Genomic DNA, 17,600 nt, shown 5'->3' with positions numbered 1-17,600 from the left:
ATGAAATTATAAACAGATAACAAATGTCCAAACTAAATACCCCAACAGTAACATTACAGAATATTCAGTATAACTGGAGGTCTGCATGTATTTGCATTTGCATGAGGAGTTGAAGAGTCCTGACATTCAGTGACGCAGAGAGCTTCTGTTCTCTAACAGAGTGCACTTGAACAGTGAGTTTTGAAAGGCTGAACTCAGCAGCTGCCGAAGTAATGATGGAATCATTGGTGTCTGATGAACAGTCCTGTCAGGGTTTACAGAAATATTGTGGTCATTTAGTGCTCGGAGACACCGATCCGGCCTCAGTCTTATTACTCTCACAGTTAAAGTTAGCCTTTATACACACTGAGGGCACACACACACACACACTAACACACACACACACACACACTTAACAGCTTCAGTTTATAGATTTGATCGAAGACTATTTACTTTAAGTAATGTGGTTTTACAGTTGCCTCATAAATAAAACTCACAAAAAGCTGTGGAAAAACAATTGCTAGAAGAGAGTGATATAATGTGCGTTTCACATAGCGTAGTCATTATAGGATAATAATTAAGGGATAATTAAGTAATTTGGCCTCACATTGTTGTCATGGTTAGTAATCATTGGAAACAAATGGTTTGGGTAGCAGAGAGGGGAATAAGACAATGTGCTGCAACAAGATATTGTCATTAAACTTTTCTCTCCCTGGACTTTTGTTGAGTTTCCAGATCAGTGAACTGATAATTGATCATCACGCTGAGGTCTTGCAACAAGTTTTAAAAAGTCAGACGTTATCTCAGTGGCTCGTAACTGAAATATATCCACACTACGATCTGTTTTGGCTGCTAAACTGCAAAAAATCTGACTGCTTATTTCATCTACCACCTACTAGGCTGCTGAATGTATAGTTATAAATAATGAAACATGAGCAACAGTTTAGATCATTATTATTCATGCAGCTGCAGCTACACATCCACACCACATTAACCCCACACAAACATTTGTTTTCAACTTGTGCACATGAAGCAGATAACTTTGTCTGTTGGAGATGTGACGTGACTGCAGGGTCAGTGCAGTTTGACACGGCTTGCATCTGTCAATATCAGCCTGTGGACGGGTAGAAAATCCACATCTCGTTGTTCGGAGTGTGGTCAAGGTCTGACAGTGTGTTCTGGTAGAGATAAACTCATCATTGCATGTCATTATGTAAGAGCTGAGGCACGGTCTGAAAAAAAAGGCTTCACAGGTCCTGGGAAAGACTCAAAAGGTATTTAGGCTCCACATATATGATCTCAATCTAAGCTCTTTCCATGTCTTGAGCTGTTTTCATACATGAAAATGTCCGGGTGACTGGATCCACACATATGAAGAAGATTGTCAGAATTAGACGCATTCACAACAACACGAAAAATCACCGGAACATTCAGGTGAGGGGTGGTGTCTGGGTAGAGCAAGAGGGAAGGAGGTTATTACGCATAATATCTGCAGCAAAATCCATGTGTTTTTGTCTGTCCTGCAGTTTCCTCATATGGGCTCACTCATTATCCAGAGATTTTACAAGAGGGCTTTCAAGAAAAAACTCTGGAGATTGTCTGGAGCAAATGGAGAATGTCTGGGGTTCAATGCATGTTTGTAAGCAGCTTTAGTTGTTACACATTTATATAAGGTCGATGAGGAAATCTATTTCCTATTTTGCTTTTAGTTTGAATTAACAGTCATACTGGTGTGATGCATGGGTATAATGCTATTTGTTAAAGTACCGGATATGAGCCCAGGCTCCTTGTGGCTCGTTTCCCAGGTTGTTACCTTTGCTCCCTAGGTGGCAAGTTTAGATTTTCTAAATGAGTCAAGTATACGTGAACAACAACTGTCAAATGTTAGACTTTATGAATAGTTTCTTCATGTTGAGACCATAATGCAGCAGAATTACAGGTTGTATACACAATACAGGGGAGTGAACACAAGTAGCTTGTACATTGAATTATTTATTTACTTGTGTCGAGCAAAGGAAGCCACATTGGAAAGAATCCATTCTGAGGAAGACTTGCAGTGAAGGCAGAGTTCAGGCTAATCTAATAGACGATACTTTGAATAAATGCTAAACAAGCTTCCACCTCCAGCAGAATGGATGCAGCACACGCAGCCAAAGTTTAATAAGCTGCTTCTGTAACGTTTCTTTGCAAATGCATCACAATTAGATAAACTGTCAGAATCATGAATGATGGATAGAGGGATGCTCTTCTGCCTTCTCATCTTCAGGCTACTAGTTAACATCAGTTAAGTACGATTTCAACTCACTGTGCCACTCAAAGTTACTCTTAAGGTGGAATTTTGGTCTTGCATGATGTGATACAATCAGTACACCTTAAATGTCAATAGCCTACGACGACAACTTTGACGATTCCAGTTTAAATTGATATCTTTAAATAACATGTACCTGTGGGCATTAGTGATTACTGGATCATAATTATTCATGTAAATGACTTAAACATATTTATATACATTTCAAATTGATTATGTTTTAAAGAAAGATGGCAGAGCATTGTTCCAGCAGAACTACATCCATGGTGTGAGGATAAAATGAAACATTGCTGATAAATGACTTACATAATTACATAAAAAGATAAACAAAAAAAGTTGCCTTGTTTCAATGAAAAGTTGGGTATTTATATTTGGCCTGTGTGTTTGCAATTCAAAATAATCCCACTGAAAAGATTGAAAACAAATAGTATTTTTCACAACATTCATCTAATTCAGTTTTTAGGATAATCTAACAAATTTCAAATGTTTTTCAAAAGTCAAAAAGCCAAATTGTAATCTGTACAGACTTTAATGGTATTTTAAGCGCTTCAATGAATTCTGCTACTACATTTTGGTAAAGTAGCTCGGATGACATGTTATTGATTTCAAGAAACAAGAGAAACTTGTATACGAGGCAGCAGACCCAGGGACGGGCTTATCATTCTAATATTCATCCTCATCCCTCTCTCCACAGACAAAGACTTCTTCAACTACTGATCATGTTGAGATGATTTAAAATTCAAAGTATATAGTTGTTTTCATAGTGTTTCAGCCTCGTATCACATTGTACTCCCCCTTCACAAACATAATCAGGAGTCTTACACACATAACTTCATGTCCAGTCTCAAGATTTAAACTGGAAAACATACATGTCTCCTCTGTTTACACATTTAACATCAGCTGGTGTGAATCTCTTAGCTGCAACACTTCACTACTTCAAACTCAGATAATACAAGTGTCAGCGACTGGCGATCGGAGGAGAGCAGCTGAGTTTGTGTCTGTGTGCCTGAGCGAGTGCTCCGCTCACAGCGTGGGTATTTCATAATGAGGGCAGCCCTACTTTCCTAACTGTTACAATATAACTGAATTAAAAACATCATGGAACATTAATAATAGCCAAAGCAAGAATTAGTGCGCTGACTGAATTACGCTGGGTTCTTGTCCCTCAGAGCTAAAGAGTCGGATCAGACAAAAAAAAAAAATGTTCTCATTATCTTTCTCATCGTGAAGTGAGTTGGGGTCTTTTTGTTCAGAAACAGTGTCCTGGACACACTGGAGAATCTTTTCAGGGAAACTACTTTCTACTGAGAAGTCCCTGCTACAAATCTCTGTATGATCCAGAGTAACAACGACGCTGACAACAGAAAAAGAGATGCTGGTGTTTGTTAAGAAAAATGAAATTAAAGAGAACAATACAATAGAGGGATTTAAAAGAAGACAGAGAATAAGTCTGTTCAAGTCCAATGAGGAGCAAATTCTATAGCGTGGGGCCTGTGATGGCAAAAGCTGTCACTGCAGTGAGCACCACGAATAAATAATGTTTTCACCTGTGTTGAGGTGTTTAGCCCCAAAAGGCTGCATGGATAAATACTCTTTGTAATTTGGATGAACTGACCCTTTAAAACCCAGAAACAGAGTAAACAGTAATAATTAAAGAGAGCAGACAGTCCACTATCTCCCCACAGATTGTGCTCTGAAAATGCATGTACAAGCACACACACACACACACACACACACACACACACACACACACACACACACACACACACACACACACACACACACACACACACACGTAAACACCGTCTGACGTGAGTGTTATTAATATCTAGGTTTGCTTCCCTCCGGAGAAAAGCCTGCTCAGCGTGTGTGTGGCATTTTATGACAACTGCAGAAAAAAAAAACTCCCATCATATGCACCTAACCATCTGTACAGAGTGTCTTCCTCCTGTCTCAGGTGAAAACTAACTGTAAATGTCAGCACAGGTTAAAATGCTGACTCCACCGTGACGGAGCACCTGTGTGCCTCCTCTCTCTCTCTCCACCATTAATAATGCATGGTACGCTACGGGCCCCGTAATCACCTTGTTTGGACTTCATGATTTATGGTCAGTGGAAAAGTAGATAGGAAAACATGGGAAGGCCCATTTATGATGGCAACAGTGAAGCATCTGTGTTTCTGTGTGCCCTGCTCATGGGCGCATTCATGCATGGCCGTGCGTAGATCTGTGCCTGTGTTCCAGTGTAGTTCTCGTCAAGCGTGAATTTCCACGTGAAAGCATGGAAAGCGGCCCTACTGACCGTCACGCAGTATAGATCTCATCAGTTCTCACATAACGTACGTCGAATCCATGTCAGGGGAAATATATAGGCCGAGCGTCTGTGCATGCATGTGTGTGTGTGATGGTGTGACCATGCTAGAGAGGAAGTGGGAAAGACTGTCATGAGGGAGATAGTGAGAGGAAAGAGAGAGCATGTGTCTCCTCACACTCACTGATAGTAATTTAGCAGACTGCAGCACTGCAGTGAGCGGCGGAGTTGAGAGAGAGCAGGAGGGGGCGACCGGTTGCCCCACACACACACACACCCACACACACACACACACACACACACACACACACACACACACACACACACACACACACACACACACAAATAATGACATCCTCCACTGCCCACAAATTAAAGAAAAGGGTATTTTCTGTGGATTTCACCCTGGTTCCTCATGTCCTCTCCTGTCAGGATGTGCTTGTAGAACATGTCTCACGCACTTGTTTTCCATATTAAAAAAGCACACTGAATACAAATGCACTGAAACAGAAGAGGCCTGAATTTGTGTACGAGTGGTGGATGCGACTGGATGCTTGATAATCCCCTAATGCTGACTCATGTTTTAGTATTTGCCACACATAACCTTTGTGTTGTTCGTCCCGCTACGAATTTAAAAAGGGAAACATTGAAAGAAGGTGTTTCTAAGGGGGCACAGTTGAAACTTGGTATTATTAGTGTAATTATTTCTCATTCATTACAAGCACTAGATAGCCTAAGGCCACAGGGGCAGATACAGGGGCAGGGCCAGGGGCCACTGGCCCCCGGTGAAATGTGATTGGCCATTAAAGTGACCCAGGACTCGCATTTTTTCTTTAGATATGATAAATATGACAATTCAAGGATTTTTATTTTGTAAGCTTTTTTGAAGTACACAATTTTTTAAATATAGTCAATGATATGTTGTTTTGCTCAAAGCTATAGAGCTAACAGAAAACAAGGAATGACTCAAATGTGAACTCAACTTAATTAGGAATTGTGCATGGATCAACGTGTGGTCCCTCTATGCCAATTCCCTTTCCCTTTATGACCCCTAATTTAGAAAAACCCCAGACACGCCACTGTCAGGCTAAATAACAGAGAATCTACACACAATTCGCAAAGAATCTGTTTTCCTCAATTCCCTTAAGCTTCATGAGGTTTGGTGATATGATAAAAACACCCAGAATGCTCAATATATACAACATAACATGTATTTTTAAAAATAAGAGTCCAGTTTGGGGCTTCACTTCGAGACAAAACAATGTATGCTCTCAAGATTTCGGCTTTAGACCTGCATCCTGGTGTTACCTTCTCAAATATTCCTGGACAAAAAAATTCCTTTAATGTCCCCCAAGTGAATTTGAGGCAAAATGGTATAATTTGATGAATGTCACAAACAAACACCAGTAAAAGAGAAGAAGCTTTTTAAAAAAGAATCTCTGAAGTGTGTTTTCTCCCATGTGCCTCATTTATATTTACTAGCAGTGTTCAAAGTGACTGTCAGTGTGTGGGAACATGCAGAGCCGTCATTGGTTGAAATATGGTGAACAAGAGCAAAGACTCAGCGACATCAAACTCTACTCACATGTTTTTCTCCTTTATAAAGAATCCCAGACCTTCCACCTGTGCGCTATTTTGACTGAGTTGAAGGTATCGACAAAAACAATATGTGGTCCACACATGAACACTGACACCCCCCCCGCACTGCTCACACACACAAAGAGGGACACAAACGCTTACATATGCAGGAAACTAAAAATAGCTTAAGGTCAGGCTTTAAAAATAGACCAGGGAAAATAAAAGCAGGGCTCGTTCGACTGAGTGTAAATGCTCTGACAGTCTGTCTTTTTGCATTTGGCTATTTGTGGCGGATGCAGGCAGGCGGGCAAGCAGACAGGCATGCAGACAGGCAGGCAGGCAGACAGGCAGGCAGACAGGCAGGCAGACAGGCAGGCAGGCAGAGAGGGAGAGAGGTGCTGGAGATGAGAAGACGGCGAGCAGCGAGTTGCACTGCAGTTCTGCTGCCTCTCCAGCTGGCTCCCAGGCTAATTAGAATGGGGGAGAGCACACATGCAGGAGGAGAGCAAGCATGAAGCCCACATCATTTTCAGCTGGAGATGCTCCTGCGGTCAGAAATGCAGCTCTCGCCTTCTCCCCGCTCACCCTTCAACATTCAGCAGTCTGGATAACCAGATGTGGCATGTGGGGTAATGGACTCCTCTTAAGCTTATGGGACATTTTGGGACATTTACTGTACCCACCAAAGAAGCTTTTGTCTGGCCTCTATGTGAGATGAGCTCTCTCCCCTCCAGCTGTCTCACTGGCCCAGTGTAATACACTGAACTGTTAACATACGATGGATAAAAGGTCAATTGTTCAGAAATAATTAGAGGCAGGAAGTCATTTAACCACGGGCGAGAACGACTTCAACTCAGCCACTGCAGTGAAGGAAGAAGTCACATCCAGGAACACTTTGTGAAATCGAGCTAATATCTTGTGTCATACTACATTTTCTTACATTTCATTATAATACATTTAATTTTTTTTCTTTTTTGCGTCGGTGATCCATTCAGTGATTTAATATATGTTGTTTTAGTCTTGCATATTCTTGGTCAAGCATTTTACGAAAGAAGAGTGAGTAAAAGTATAAATATGAATACTGTAGAACATCAATGTTAAGTACAGTGTTATAGTATTATCAGCACAAGTTGTTCATTATCAATCAAAGTTAAATTAAATTTAAATGCAACAGTTTTATATCAATATACACAGTATATTATTTTTACTGCTGCATTAACATGTATATGCAACATTTTAATGTGGCTGGATGAGGTGGAGCTAATTACACTACTTCCTGTTTAGTTAGTAAAAATGTATCATCATAATTTGTGGTCAAATATATCGAATTCAAATACAATCTTTTCTGAAACAATATAATGTGTTTGAAAGCAGATATGACATTTAATTATATACTTTAAATAAAGACATGACAGCTCCCCAAAGGTAAAGCCAAATAATCCTGATGGCCCTCTGGTGGCTGGCTGCAGTACAGGTCAACAACCCAGGCTCCATGTTAATGGGTGGGAAAGTTTTCTGAAAGCTGAATTCGTCATTTTAGGTAGTTCTCATCACACTGATGTATTTGAAACGTTCATTTGTTTCATTAATCTTTGTTTTTAGTTAATTATTTGATAACATATAACTATTACGTTATTATTATAACTAGTCTTTGGCGTTTATAAACAATAGATGACAGTATGTTAAAACAGAGCTGTAATAATGTAAAAAATTAAATAATAAATTATTAATTGCAAGTCTTCATTGCATAAATTGTAACTGCTTACAAATAATGTACAGTAATACGTACATGTCGTTGCTATAACATGTTATTACCCATTTACCAAATGTTTATATATTGCTAAATCAGGGGGACTTAAAATATTACCCAAGGAAATGAGTCACCAGAGCAGTCATATAAATCTAGAAGAGAAATAGAAATAAACAATAAAATATAGAAAATATAATCAAGTAAAGTATCTCAAATTCCCTCACTGCTTAATAAAAGTGACGATAGCGTAACCATGTCATTCAGTTGTACAGTAATGAGCTCACCTGTGACTGATGTGTGTGAAAAACGTATTCTTAATGCCCACACACCATCGTGTCTTTTTCCACTATTTATTTCTGTGCTTTTTTTTTTTCCCTCCACAGGAATCTTGGGAAGTCAGGCCTACGCGTTTCCTGCCTCGGGTTAGGTGAGTTGGTTTGAAGGCAGGAAAATACTCATCTCTGTTTCAACCCCTCAAACAAAACCAACGTCTCTGTCTCTCCTCTCCTCTCGCTCAGGCACCTGGGTGACATTTGGATCACAGATCTCTGATGAGGTGAGAGCCGTTTTCTCTCTCTGTGTTTGCGTGAGACGTCGATTCCCAACACACTTGCTCGTATTGCTTTTGTGGAAAACACCGGGCGCCAGGAACGCAAATCTCTGATTGTTTTCCAATTATAGAACAGAGAAAGTCCGACAGACCTTGAAACTACAGCAGCTTGTTGAAATATTGTCTGTTTTCTCTAATGTATTATCCTCTCTGCATAGTGCCCTTCATGGACGACCTCTGGGTAATTGGAATTTATCTGTCGCCTCCGTCTCTCAGTATCAATTTTTCTGTTCCCTCAGATGGCCGAGAACCTGATGAACATAGCTTATGAGAACGGAGTGAACCTGTTTGACACGGCGGAGGTATACGCCTCTGGAAGGTCAGGCTTCACTTTCTCCTCTGCGCGCCAATTAAATCTTCTGCTTTTCTCACACACCGATGTTTTTTTGCATCAGTACTTTTATGTGTCCTTCGCATCCTCTGACTGCAACGTCTCTCTTGAGGCAGATAAACAACTGAGAGTCTTCAGTTTTCTAACATATCACATGTTTGTAGATTTTTAATATTGTTGTGCAGCGATGTGAAGTTTGTGTCAACCCGTCATGATCAATGATGTGCTTCTCCACAGAGCGGAAATCACTCTGGGGAACATCATCAAGAAGAAAGGATGGAGGTGATTTAACTGACTTTTGAAATCTTAATAATTCCTTGCTTTTCTGAAATGCACTGCATTTCCACATGTTTTTGTTACCACTGGCACAGACGCACTGTTAAATTATCTCAAGGGAAAGCTATATTTTTTACACAAATGAGGAGCTTTAGTCTCAGAAAGACAATAAAAGGATAAAAATGTGAACATGTGAAAATAAACTTCCCAGTTCACTATACTAGGTCTCTGACTTGTCCAACCACTACATTTGTGTGGGAAACGCTTGAGATATTTTTACTGCTGGGAAAAAATATCGATAAATATAAGTCAAACTTGAAATTAGGCCTTTCGACAACATTTGTCACTACAATTGACTGTCTCAGATTGATTTGTGGATGTAAAAACACATAACTGGTATAAATTTTTATTTTAATGTAAAATACCTATTATTACAGGCACAGAGTTTACTATAGCCAAACAAAATAATGACAGTATACAAAGTATTTGAAGAATAAAAAGACTTTAATAAAATTCTATCTTCATACTAAATCTGTGCTCCTAACTCTCTTGTGTCCTTGCCAGGCGTTCAAGTTTTGTCATCACAACAAAAATCTATTGGGGAGGCCAGTAAGTGAAGCACTAAGGGACTATTTCTATGTGTTAGACTGTTTGTTTCTCATTCGAAATCATTGTTTGCTTTTATCATTTCAGCAGAATATCTTTAATGTGTATTTTCCACACTCCACAGAGCTGAGACAGAGAGAGGACTCTCCAGAAAGCACATTATTGAAGGTAATGATATTTTTTTTTTACATGTAATGGTCTGTTTGTGGTCTGAGCTTTTCTAGTCTTGATGAACACTCAAAGCACTTCACAGTACAGTTTATTACCATTCACCCTTTCACACACACATTCTTCACTTAATGTTTCTGGAAATAATTTACTTTAAAGGATAATAACAAAATAAGTCTTGGGCTTAAGACCAGAAAAGCTCAGTTCATCCTAAAGTCATTTTATACAAATCAAATATAGAAAAGTGGTCAATTTGTATTATTACCGAGTTTACATTCATCGATTGAATAGAATTGTGCCATTATTGTAGAGGAAATGTTTCCCAGGATGCATTCGTTCAATCCCTAAAGAGACCTGCATTTTGATTAAAAAATCTGATGATAAGCATATTTTGTCTCACTCAGTTAAAGCCACTTCATGTCACATTTAGTACTTCAAGATACCTTGAAATCTAATTAATTATATGCTTTATATGGGGGCTACTTATGGGTACAGAATAGGGAACGTAGAGGTCAAGCCTCTGAGCCTCCAAGCCCACTACCTTAAAAAACATTAGTAAATAAAGCTCACACGCTGTTGTCTTTGTATACGGTCGTCATCTTAGTTATTTTTGTAAGCAGTGTGGCCGCAGGACCATTTACCAAAGAGTTGAATGGGCTGTTTGACTATGTCATTGTCATGAGACTTTTAAATTTAGGCAATTACATAATACTCAAACAGTGTGCAGCTCTCAAGGTCTTTGCAGAGCATGCAGGGACATGGCTCATATTTGGATTTCGCACACATGCTTTTAACATTTCTAAAACTTAAAATCAAATTACAGACAAACCAGAGTTTGAAAAGTTGGCAGATACTGATCCTAAAAAGTTAGAAGTGGAAAATACAGTGCAGAAATAAAAAAAAACAGTAACGTCCTCTAGAATAATTTATCGTTTTTCCCTCCACTAATTTACTCACTGGACCATTGCCAAGGATTTATTGGGAATCTGTGTCGTCAACATGTTTGATCGTCAAAATGTACCTTTAAAATAACAGATACTGCACCACTGACTTCAGACCAGGCTGTTATTGGGCAAAAGTACAACTGTTTCCTACTCCCTCTTGCAACGTGCCATTAATGTGCCTGATCACACTTCATTTAAAGACCAACGAGCCCATGGGTGCTCAGATGGGTGTAAGTGCATTTGCTATTTAAATAACGTAGGTGTTGGACAGGGAAATGACAACTGCTTCGGTCTGAATGTAGCAAAGACATTCGTGTGGTGGTTGGCCCCTTGTTGTGCCAGGTTTACGAGAGGGCCTCTTGTGTTTTTAGTGACGATCTCCCTTAACAACTGACCATTGTTTGTGACAGGTTTAAGAGGATCCTTATCAAGACTCCAGCTCGATTATGTGGACATTGTTTTTGCCAACAGAAATGATGTCAACAGTCCGATGGAAGGTCAGTTACAGATGTTAATGAAATGATTATTCTTGTTTGCTGATGTGCAGAGATCTTGTAATATACGGTTTATGTGTGAAACATCTGTAATCCATTGCCTTCAAGTGATCAGAATTGCGTAACTTTAATATGATGTTATATGCTGTGATTTGCAGAGATTGTACGGGCCATGACCTTTGTAATAAACCAGGGTATGGCCATGTACTGGGGAACCTCACGCTGGAGTGCCATGGAAATCATGGTGAGTGCTCATCTCCCATTTAAAGGTCCAGTGTGTAAGATTTAGGTGAAAAGGATGGCAGCAATTGAATACAAAATAATCCTAGTGATGTTTTCATGAGTGTGTTTTATCTAAATGGTATAAATTGTTGCTTTGTTTACCCCAGAATGGGCGCTTTATATTTAAATACTTATTTACACAGGGTCCTCTCTATGGAGGCCGCCATGTTTTTTAAACTAGTCCAAACTAGATAAACTAAACACCTTCTCAGTTTTTATGACAACTGAAGTCTACGACAGGTTCTCCTTCATGTTGTGCACCTTCACCTCTAGAGGTCACTCAATTCTACACACTGAACCTTTAATGCTGTCAGCGTTTGTCACATATGCTGATTGGTAACCATGGCATGTGTCTGTTTCTGCACCAGGAGGCGTACTCAGTGGCACGCCAGTTCAACCTGATACCACCTGTGTGTGAGCAGGCTGAGTACCACTATTTCCAGAGGGATAAAGTCGAGGTGCAGCTCCCCGAGCTCTACCACAAGATCGGTCAGATATCCACACATCTCACAGCTCAATTTATCTTTATTTTCTTAAACTGAAGGTTTGTTTTGTTTCATTCGAATGTCCACAATTATTCCTGTCTTTCAGGAGTGGGGGCTATGACCTGGTCTCCACTTGCTTGTGGATTAATCACAGGGAAGTACAGCGACGGCGTACCAGAGTGCTCCAGAGCGGCAATGAAGGTCAGTTTGATTTGAGCGGTCGTCCTCATGGAGTTTCTCTCCCTCATCAACGAGGTACTGTGGTGTGAAATCAGTGTGGGAGTAGCTGCCTTATGAATGCTTCTCTCCTGGTGAAGGGATACCAGTGGCTGAAGGAGCGAGTGAACAGCGAGGAGGGCCGCAGACAGCTCGCAAAAATCAAGGAGCTCCATCTACTGGCCGACAGACTGGGCTGCACTGCGGCACAGTTAGCCATAGGTAAGCTTTACAATCTGTACAGCATATATAGACTATAAAGACTTAATTTCAAACAGTGTCATGTGATCTGAATGCTGCAATGAACCTAATATTCTTTGAGTTAAGTACCTTTTCTTTGGTTTTGACTGATGTCACCCAGTTTTAACACAGAACGTTTTATTTACAGCCTGGTGTCTGCGTAGTGAGGGAGTCAGCTCTGTACTTCTGGGAGTTTCCAATACAGAACAGCTACTTGAGAACCTGGGTGCCCTCCGGGTAAAACCTTTATTACATTTTTTTTGCCTCCCACATTCATCATTTTGCCCGACACACGCTACAGTTGTGTAAACCAACAGATATGATATTTGTGATATGCACAATGAAGTGGCAAATGACCATTTTCTAAAAGATCGCTTTCCTTCCCTCCTCCTCTCCGCAGATTTTATCCCAAATGACCCCACAAACCATTACCGAGATTGATGCCCTGCTGGGAAACAAGCCACACTCCAAGAAAGAGTCGCGTGCCTGAAGATGCAAATCTGAGTGACGGACGATGTTTCAAGGAGACAAAGACGACAATGACACCGGGAAACATCACTTTTCGCTCTGCTGTATACTCAACAACTTGCATGTCCTCGGCAACATTATGCTTCCAGTATGTGCGCATATCCATTTTGCGCAGTACATTGTTATCATGTATGAAAAAAGAAAAAAAGTCTTTCAATTGTGGAAAAAAAATACAACAGGTCATATATTTGCTCACTGCCGATTGTTCAAAGAATAATTGTTCCTCCAGAGGGGGAGGCTGAAAATGGTTGGAGCGACGCTTCTCTGTGATCCACTGAAACCAAGAGATGACAGATACTCACCTGATTTGACTTGTGTTAATGAAAAGCTCTAATGTGGGGGGGAAAAAAACACCTCTGCGCTAAAACAAAACTTTACTGCGTGAAAGGTGCTTTCCTCGGACTTCGGAGTCTCCTCCCCTCGCAGCCGCCTGTTATTCTGTATGATGTTTATTACCCAGCAGCCAGAGAGCCAAAGGTTAGTACTCATGTGTCTAGCCTAACATTTCCCATAGTGTGCATGTGACTGGTCTGCCACGCTCACTGCTTTACAGGGTTGGGAAAAAATGGATTACTTGTCTTGAGTCTTTGGAGTGATCTGACTGTTCAAAAAATAAAAATGAATCCACTGTGGTATTACAATCAGATCACGTGCTTTAAAAAAAATGCCATTTGAGTTGAACGCGCCAAGACAGCCATCAACACCTTTGACACATACTCAAATAAGGATTGATTTTTGGCCCGATCCAAACCAAGATAAATGGATCACATTAGCATCGTATAGGTTGGAAACTGTCAATCAAGAAGTAGTGGGTGAGATTTTTTGAAAGCAACTTTCCCAACCCTGCTGCTTTCTCTGCAGTCTTTTTGCCTCCTCTTGTTTGTAAACTGTGCGCATGTCCCTTTAAGAGAGAACAGCCCGAAACAGGGCGTAAATGTGGCATGGCTTTTACGGCTTATGTAGATTTGCAGTGCCCTCGTAAGCCATTATTTTTTACTCTAAAATGGTCTGGCAGTCTGATCCAGGTGTGGGCACTTTTGCTTTTTAAAGACTGTGCAGTCCGCAGACACAGCCGCGTGTCCATCTGACATATAATCTTTGTATTGTCCTAAACTGTATCAAAAAAAAAAAAGAAGAAGAAAAAAGACGTTGACATCACTGTCAGCGATGCCATCCCTGTGAAGAGCATCATTGTTGCTAAACCCGAGGGTTGAGACAGTGGGGACTGTGTTGAAAGGTCACAGAGCATCTGATGCAAAGATCTGGACACACTGTGGTGAACTGCTCGTTTTCAAAGCGAAGGGACATGAATGATACGTCTTGCGTTTATCAAATACCACAACTCTTGCCGCAGGTCACTTGGGGTAAGATTTAGCAAATGTACTTTTTTTTTTTGGTGGAGGCCTAAAAATACAGCTTCTCTGCTCATTTCTCTGGGAGCTCTCTCTCTCTCTCTTTCTCTCTCTTTCTCTCTCTGTATTATTTGTTCCCTTGATTCTTGCACACATGCACAACTCATTTTCTACTGTGCACCCCTTGTCTGTTCCCTTTAGTTTTGTATTAAGTCCACTACTTTGTAACGCGAGGGGGATTTTGTTCCTCATGTGAAGACGGCACTAATCTCCAGGGTGGGTGCGTTTTTGACACATGAAGTTGTTTTTCGCTGGCACAGGGTTACATTGTAGTGTAAATATCTGTTTTACAGTGAGATAAGAGGTGGTTACATTTATGAAGAAAGGAACTCCTGAAGGAGTAGCTGAAACGTTGCTCCCCGTGTGTATGTGTGTGTGTGTGTGTGTGTGACTCTGTGTGACAATGTACAATTTGACTGAGTGTAGCTTCCAGTGTACATAGATACTTCGATCAAACCTTGAAAAAATGTAACTTTGCCTGCATAACTTATATTTTACTGTCTTGCAAACAAAGAGAAACCAAAAGAGAGAAGAGACAACTCATACTGAATGTATCCTGTCTGTTACCCAAACCTACAGCATATCTAACCTAAGGGGACAAAGCACATCACGTGTTTTAATGGTATTTTTCTTTTTTTGTCTTTGAACCTGTCCCATAAAAAGAAAACAAATGCAAACATTTAACATTGTGACTGAAGGACTAAAAGATTATTCACAGAGGCTCAAAATGTGCTCGCCTGTTTGCAGAAAGTCAGAGAAGAGTTTTGTATTTACTATTCATAACCAGGTCATATTCGCTGAAACAGGCTAATCCTAGCTGTTATGTTGAACATCCACATTAGCTTATCTTCTATGTTAACATTTGGAATAAAACTGTTTGTTCGAGAATATGTGCAGAGATATTTTATGAGTTACATACTGTGTAAAGAACAAAATAGTGGCATCCTGCCCACAATGTGAACTGTAGGATTATGATCATAACATTCTCATATAACATGTGCTCCATGGTGGCTTCTCAGTTTCCCTCATTCTGTGCACTTTGCTGAACAACATATCTCTGCCAAGACCCAACAGTCCCCTTCTGAAAGCACATCTAAATTCACTAGATGCAGATTTTTATTTGGATCTCAACCAAATTTCACACACTCATAAATATCAGTCCCCTAAACATGACAGCTGTTTTTTTCTATGAAATGAAAATTCCTGGATCCGCCCCCTGATCCAGAACTGCACCAAAATGTAATGGGTTGCTTCTTGGTTCATGCCCAGCCCCTCAAAAAAAATGTCATGGAAATCGGCTGTGTGTTTTTTGCATAATTCTGCTAACTATCTAACAAACGCAGACAAAATTGATAACTAACAAACTTCATTTGTGTGTGTGTACAAAACTCTAATCCCTCTGATGCACAACACATATTTTTGATTGTGGATTTAAAGGAAGTAGAAAGTGAAACAAGCAGGTTTGTTTTGTTACTTTGGTTAAACAGGGTTTTGAAAACCAGACACTGCACAGCAAACATGTTTTGAAAACTCGCTAGAGATCATAAGTTAAACTAATAAACCTTGACACCAGTGGATAACACTTACAACATGATACATACGTCATAGATCAGCAAACACTAAATCTACCTTTGACCCCAAGCAGCATTTCTTCACTTGAGGCTCATACTGAAGTGCCTCATGGTGTCGTACAGTAAAATAGGAAGAGATTATTTTGTAAGCCTAGAAAAAGGAAGCAACATGTACTGAGCATGGAAACATTACCATGACTCTTTTTGTGCTCCTACCTAAAGGAGATATATTCATTTTGCAGATGTCTTAAGCCTCTAGCTAGCTTTGGCCCATCAAAAGCTTGATTATATCACCTATGCTGTAAGTGCAAACAGTACAATTTCATAAAGGATTACCAAGGTCACGATTTTAGTTTTAACAGTAGGATATATTTTCAGGTTTGGTAAGTAATAGCTCTTGTCTTTGATTTACTACCTCAAAGGGGGTGACAATTTATGTATAAAAATGTCATTTCAGTCAGAGTAGATGATCAAGACATTTCTAACTTGCAAATAAACAAGCCATTTTTTCACTTTCTTCTGTGAAAGACAGACAGACAGACAGACAGAAAGAACTCAAACTAAATGGACCCCTGTCCTCCTCACATCCCACGTGTGGCAGCTCTCTGCCAGTGGACCCCAGGGTCATTCAAATGGACGGTCCAGGAGCAGCATCACAGCTGCAGTGCCCGCCGCTGTCTGTGCTGCTAAAATAGCAGAACTCCGCTGGGACACGCCACACACACTTAACCACAAAACAGAGAACATCTGCGACGCCAACACTGTTAATCTCTCCGCTAATGGACTCCATAATGTCATCAGAGTGAGAGATGAGACATATGTGTGTGTTGCAGACAGCCACCCTCTTGATAAACATTATCACGTGTGCTGAAAAACGTTGGATGTCTCACCGCCAACACTGTCGGAGAAAAAAATAAACAGGTTTCAACACATGACTCATCCTTCCTGCAAAGGAACAGGCTGGACGAGGTGGAGAAAAATAGAAACGAGTGGCTGTGGAAAGTTAATAAGCACATTCGAGACGTACAAGCCCCCACATCTAATAAAGTTTACTTCATATCTTGTCTCGTTGTTGCTTTTGGATTAGATCAGAGATTGTGTTCCTGGCCAGGACAGTAGCAGCCTGTAGCTGCTGCTGTTTACCCAAGGTCACAGGACACAGTTGCAATAGCTGGTAAAAGAAATACACAGTTCTCAAGTTAATATCTCTTTTACTGTGGGATGGAGCTGGTAGAATATTTTTCGTATCGTCAAAAAAAAAATCCACTCAAAAGACAAAACCCTGAATTGATCCTATTAGGGTCGTAAGTATTGCCTGTGTAGTCAAATCCTGACATCGCCTATTTGTCTGCACCATAAAGCTCCATTGTTTCCAAAAACACATCAATGAGCCATTTCATTGCACCTTCATTATAATGAAAACAGCCACTGTAATTTAACTTTCCATAGGGCAATACACCCTCCTTCTACATGAAGTACTCACCAGAGCATCAAATGTGTATTCATCAATTC

The 17,600-nt window shown here is 40.2% G+C and overlaps 2 protein-coding genes across 3 annotated transcripts in view; both read left to right on the top strand.

The window, feature by feature from the left end:
- The window catches only part of LOC118121905 (voltage-gated potassium channel subunit beta-2), a 26,171-nt gene extending 10,766 nt beyond the window's left edge, over positions 1-15,405 (top strand). The window contains exons 2-14 of one of the 2 annotated variants that reach the window (XM_035178155.2): positions 8,309-8,352; positions 8,444-8,481; positions 8,775-8,854; positions 9,104-9,148; positions 9,707-9,751; positions 9,873-9,916; positions 11,271-11,357; positions 11,513-11,598; positions 12,005-12,125; positions 12,228-12,322; positions 12,439-12,559; positions 12,726-12,814; positions 12,978-15,405. In XM_035178155.2, coding sequence (XP_035034046.1) covers positions 8,309-8,352; positions 8,444-8,481; positions 8,775-8,854; positions 9,104-9,148; positions 9,707-9,751; positions 9,873-9,916; positions 11,271-11,357; positions 11,513-11,598; positions 12,005-12,125; positions 12,228-12,322; positions 12,439-12,559; positions 12,726-12,814; positions 12,978-13,067 — 985 coding nt within the window. In that variant the 3' untranslated portion in view covers positions 13,068-15,405. The remainder of the gene's footprint in view (positions 1-8,308; positions 8,353-8,443; positions 8,482-8,774; positions 8,855-9,103; positions 9,149-9,706; positions 9,752-9,872; positions 9,917-11,270; positions 11,358-11,512; positions 11,599-12,004; positions 12,126-12,227; positions 12,323-12,438; positions 12,560-12,725; positions 12,815-12,977) is intronic. The other variant, XM_035178156.2, reaches the window with a different exon arrangement.
- Positions 14,355-17,600, top strand: part of xrra1 (X-ray radiation resistance associated 1) — a 15,596-nt gene continuing 12,350 nt past the window's right edge. Inside the window, exon 1 of the mRNA XM_035178154.2 lies at positions 14,355-14,469. The gene's annotated coding sequence lies outside the window, so the exon portion shown is untranslated. The remainder of the gene's footprint in view (positions 14,470-17,600) is intronic.

The sequence above is a fragment of the Hippoglossus stenolepis genome, chromosome 15 (genome assembly GCF_022539355.2).
Source record: "Hippoglossus stenolepis isolate QCI-W04-F060 chromosome 15, HSTE1.2, whole genome shotgun sequence".
Taxonomy (NCBI): domain Eukaryota; kingdom Metazoa; phylum Chordata; class Actinopteri; order Pleuronectiformes; family Pleuronectidae; genus Hippoglossus; species Hippoglossus stenolepis.
The sequence above is the reverse complement of the archived record's forward strand: the minus strand, read 5'-3'. Positions and strand labels throughout refer to the sequence as shown.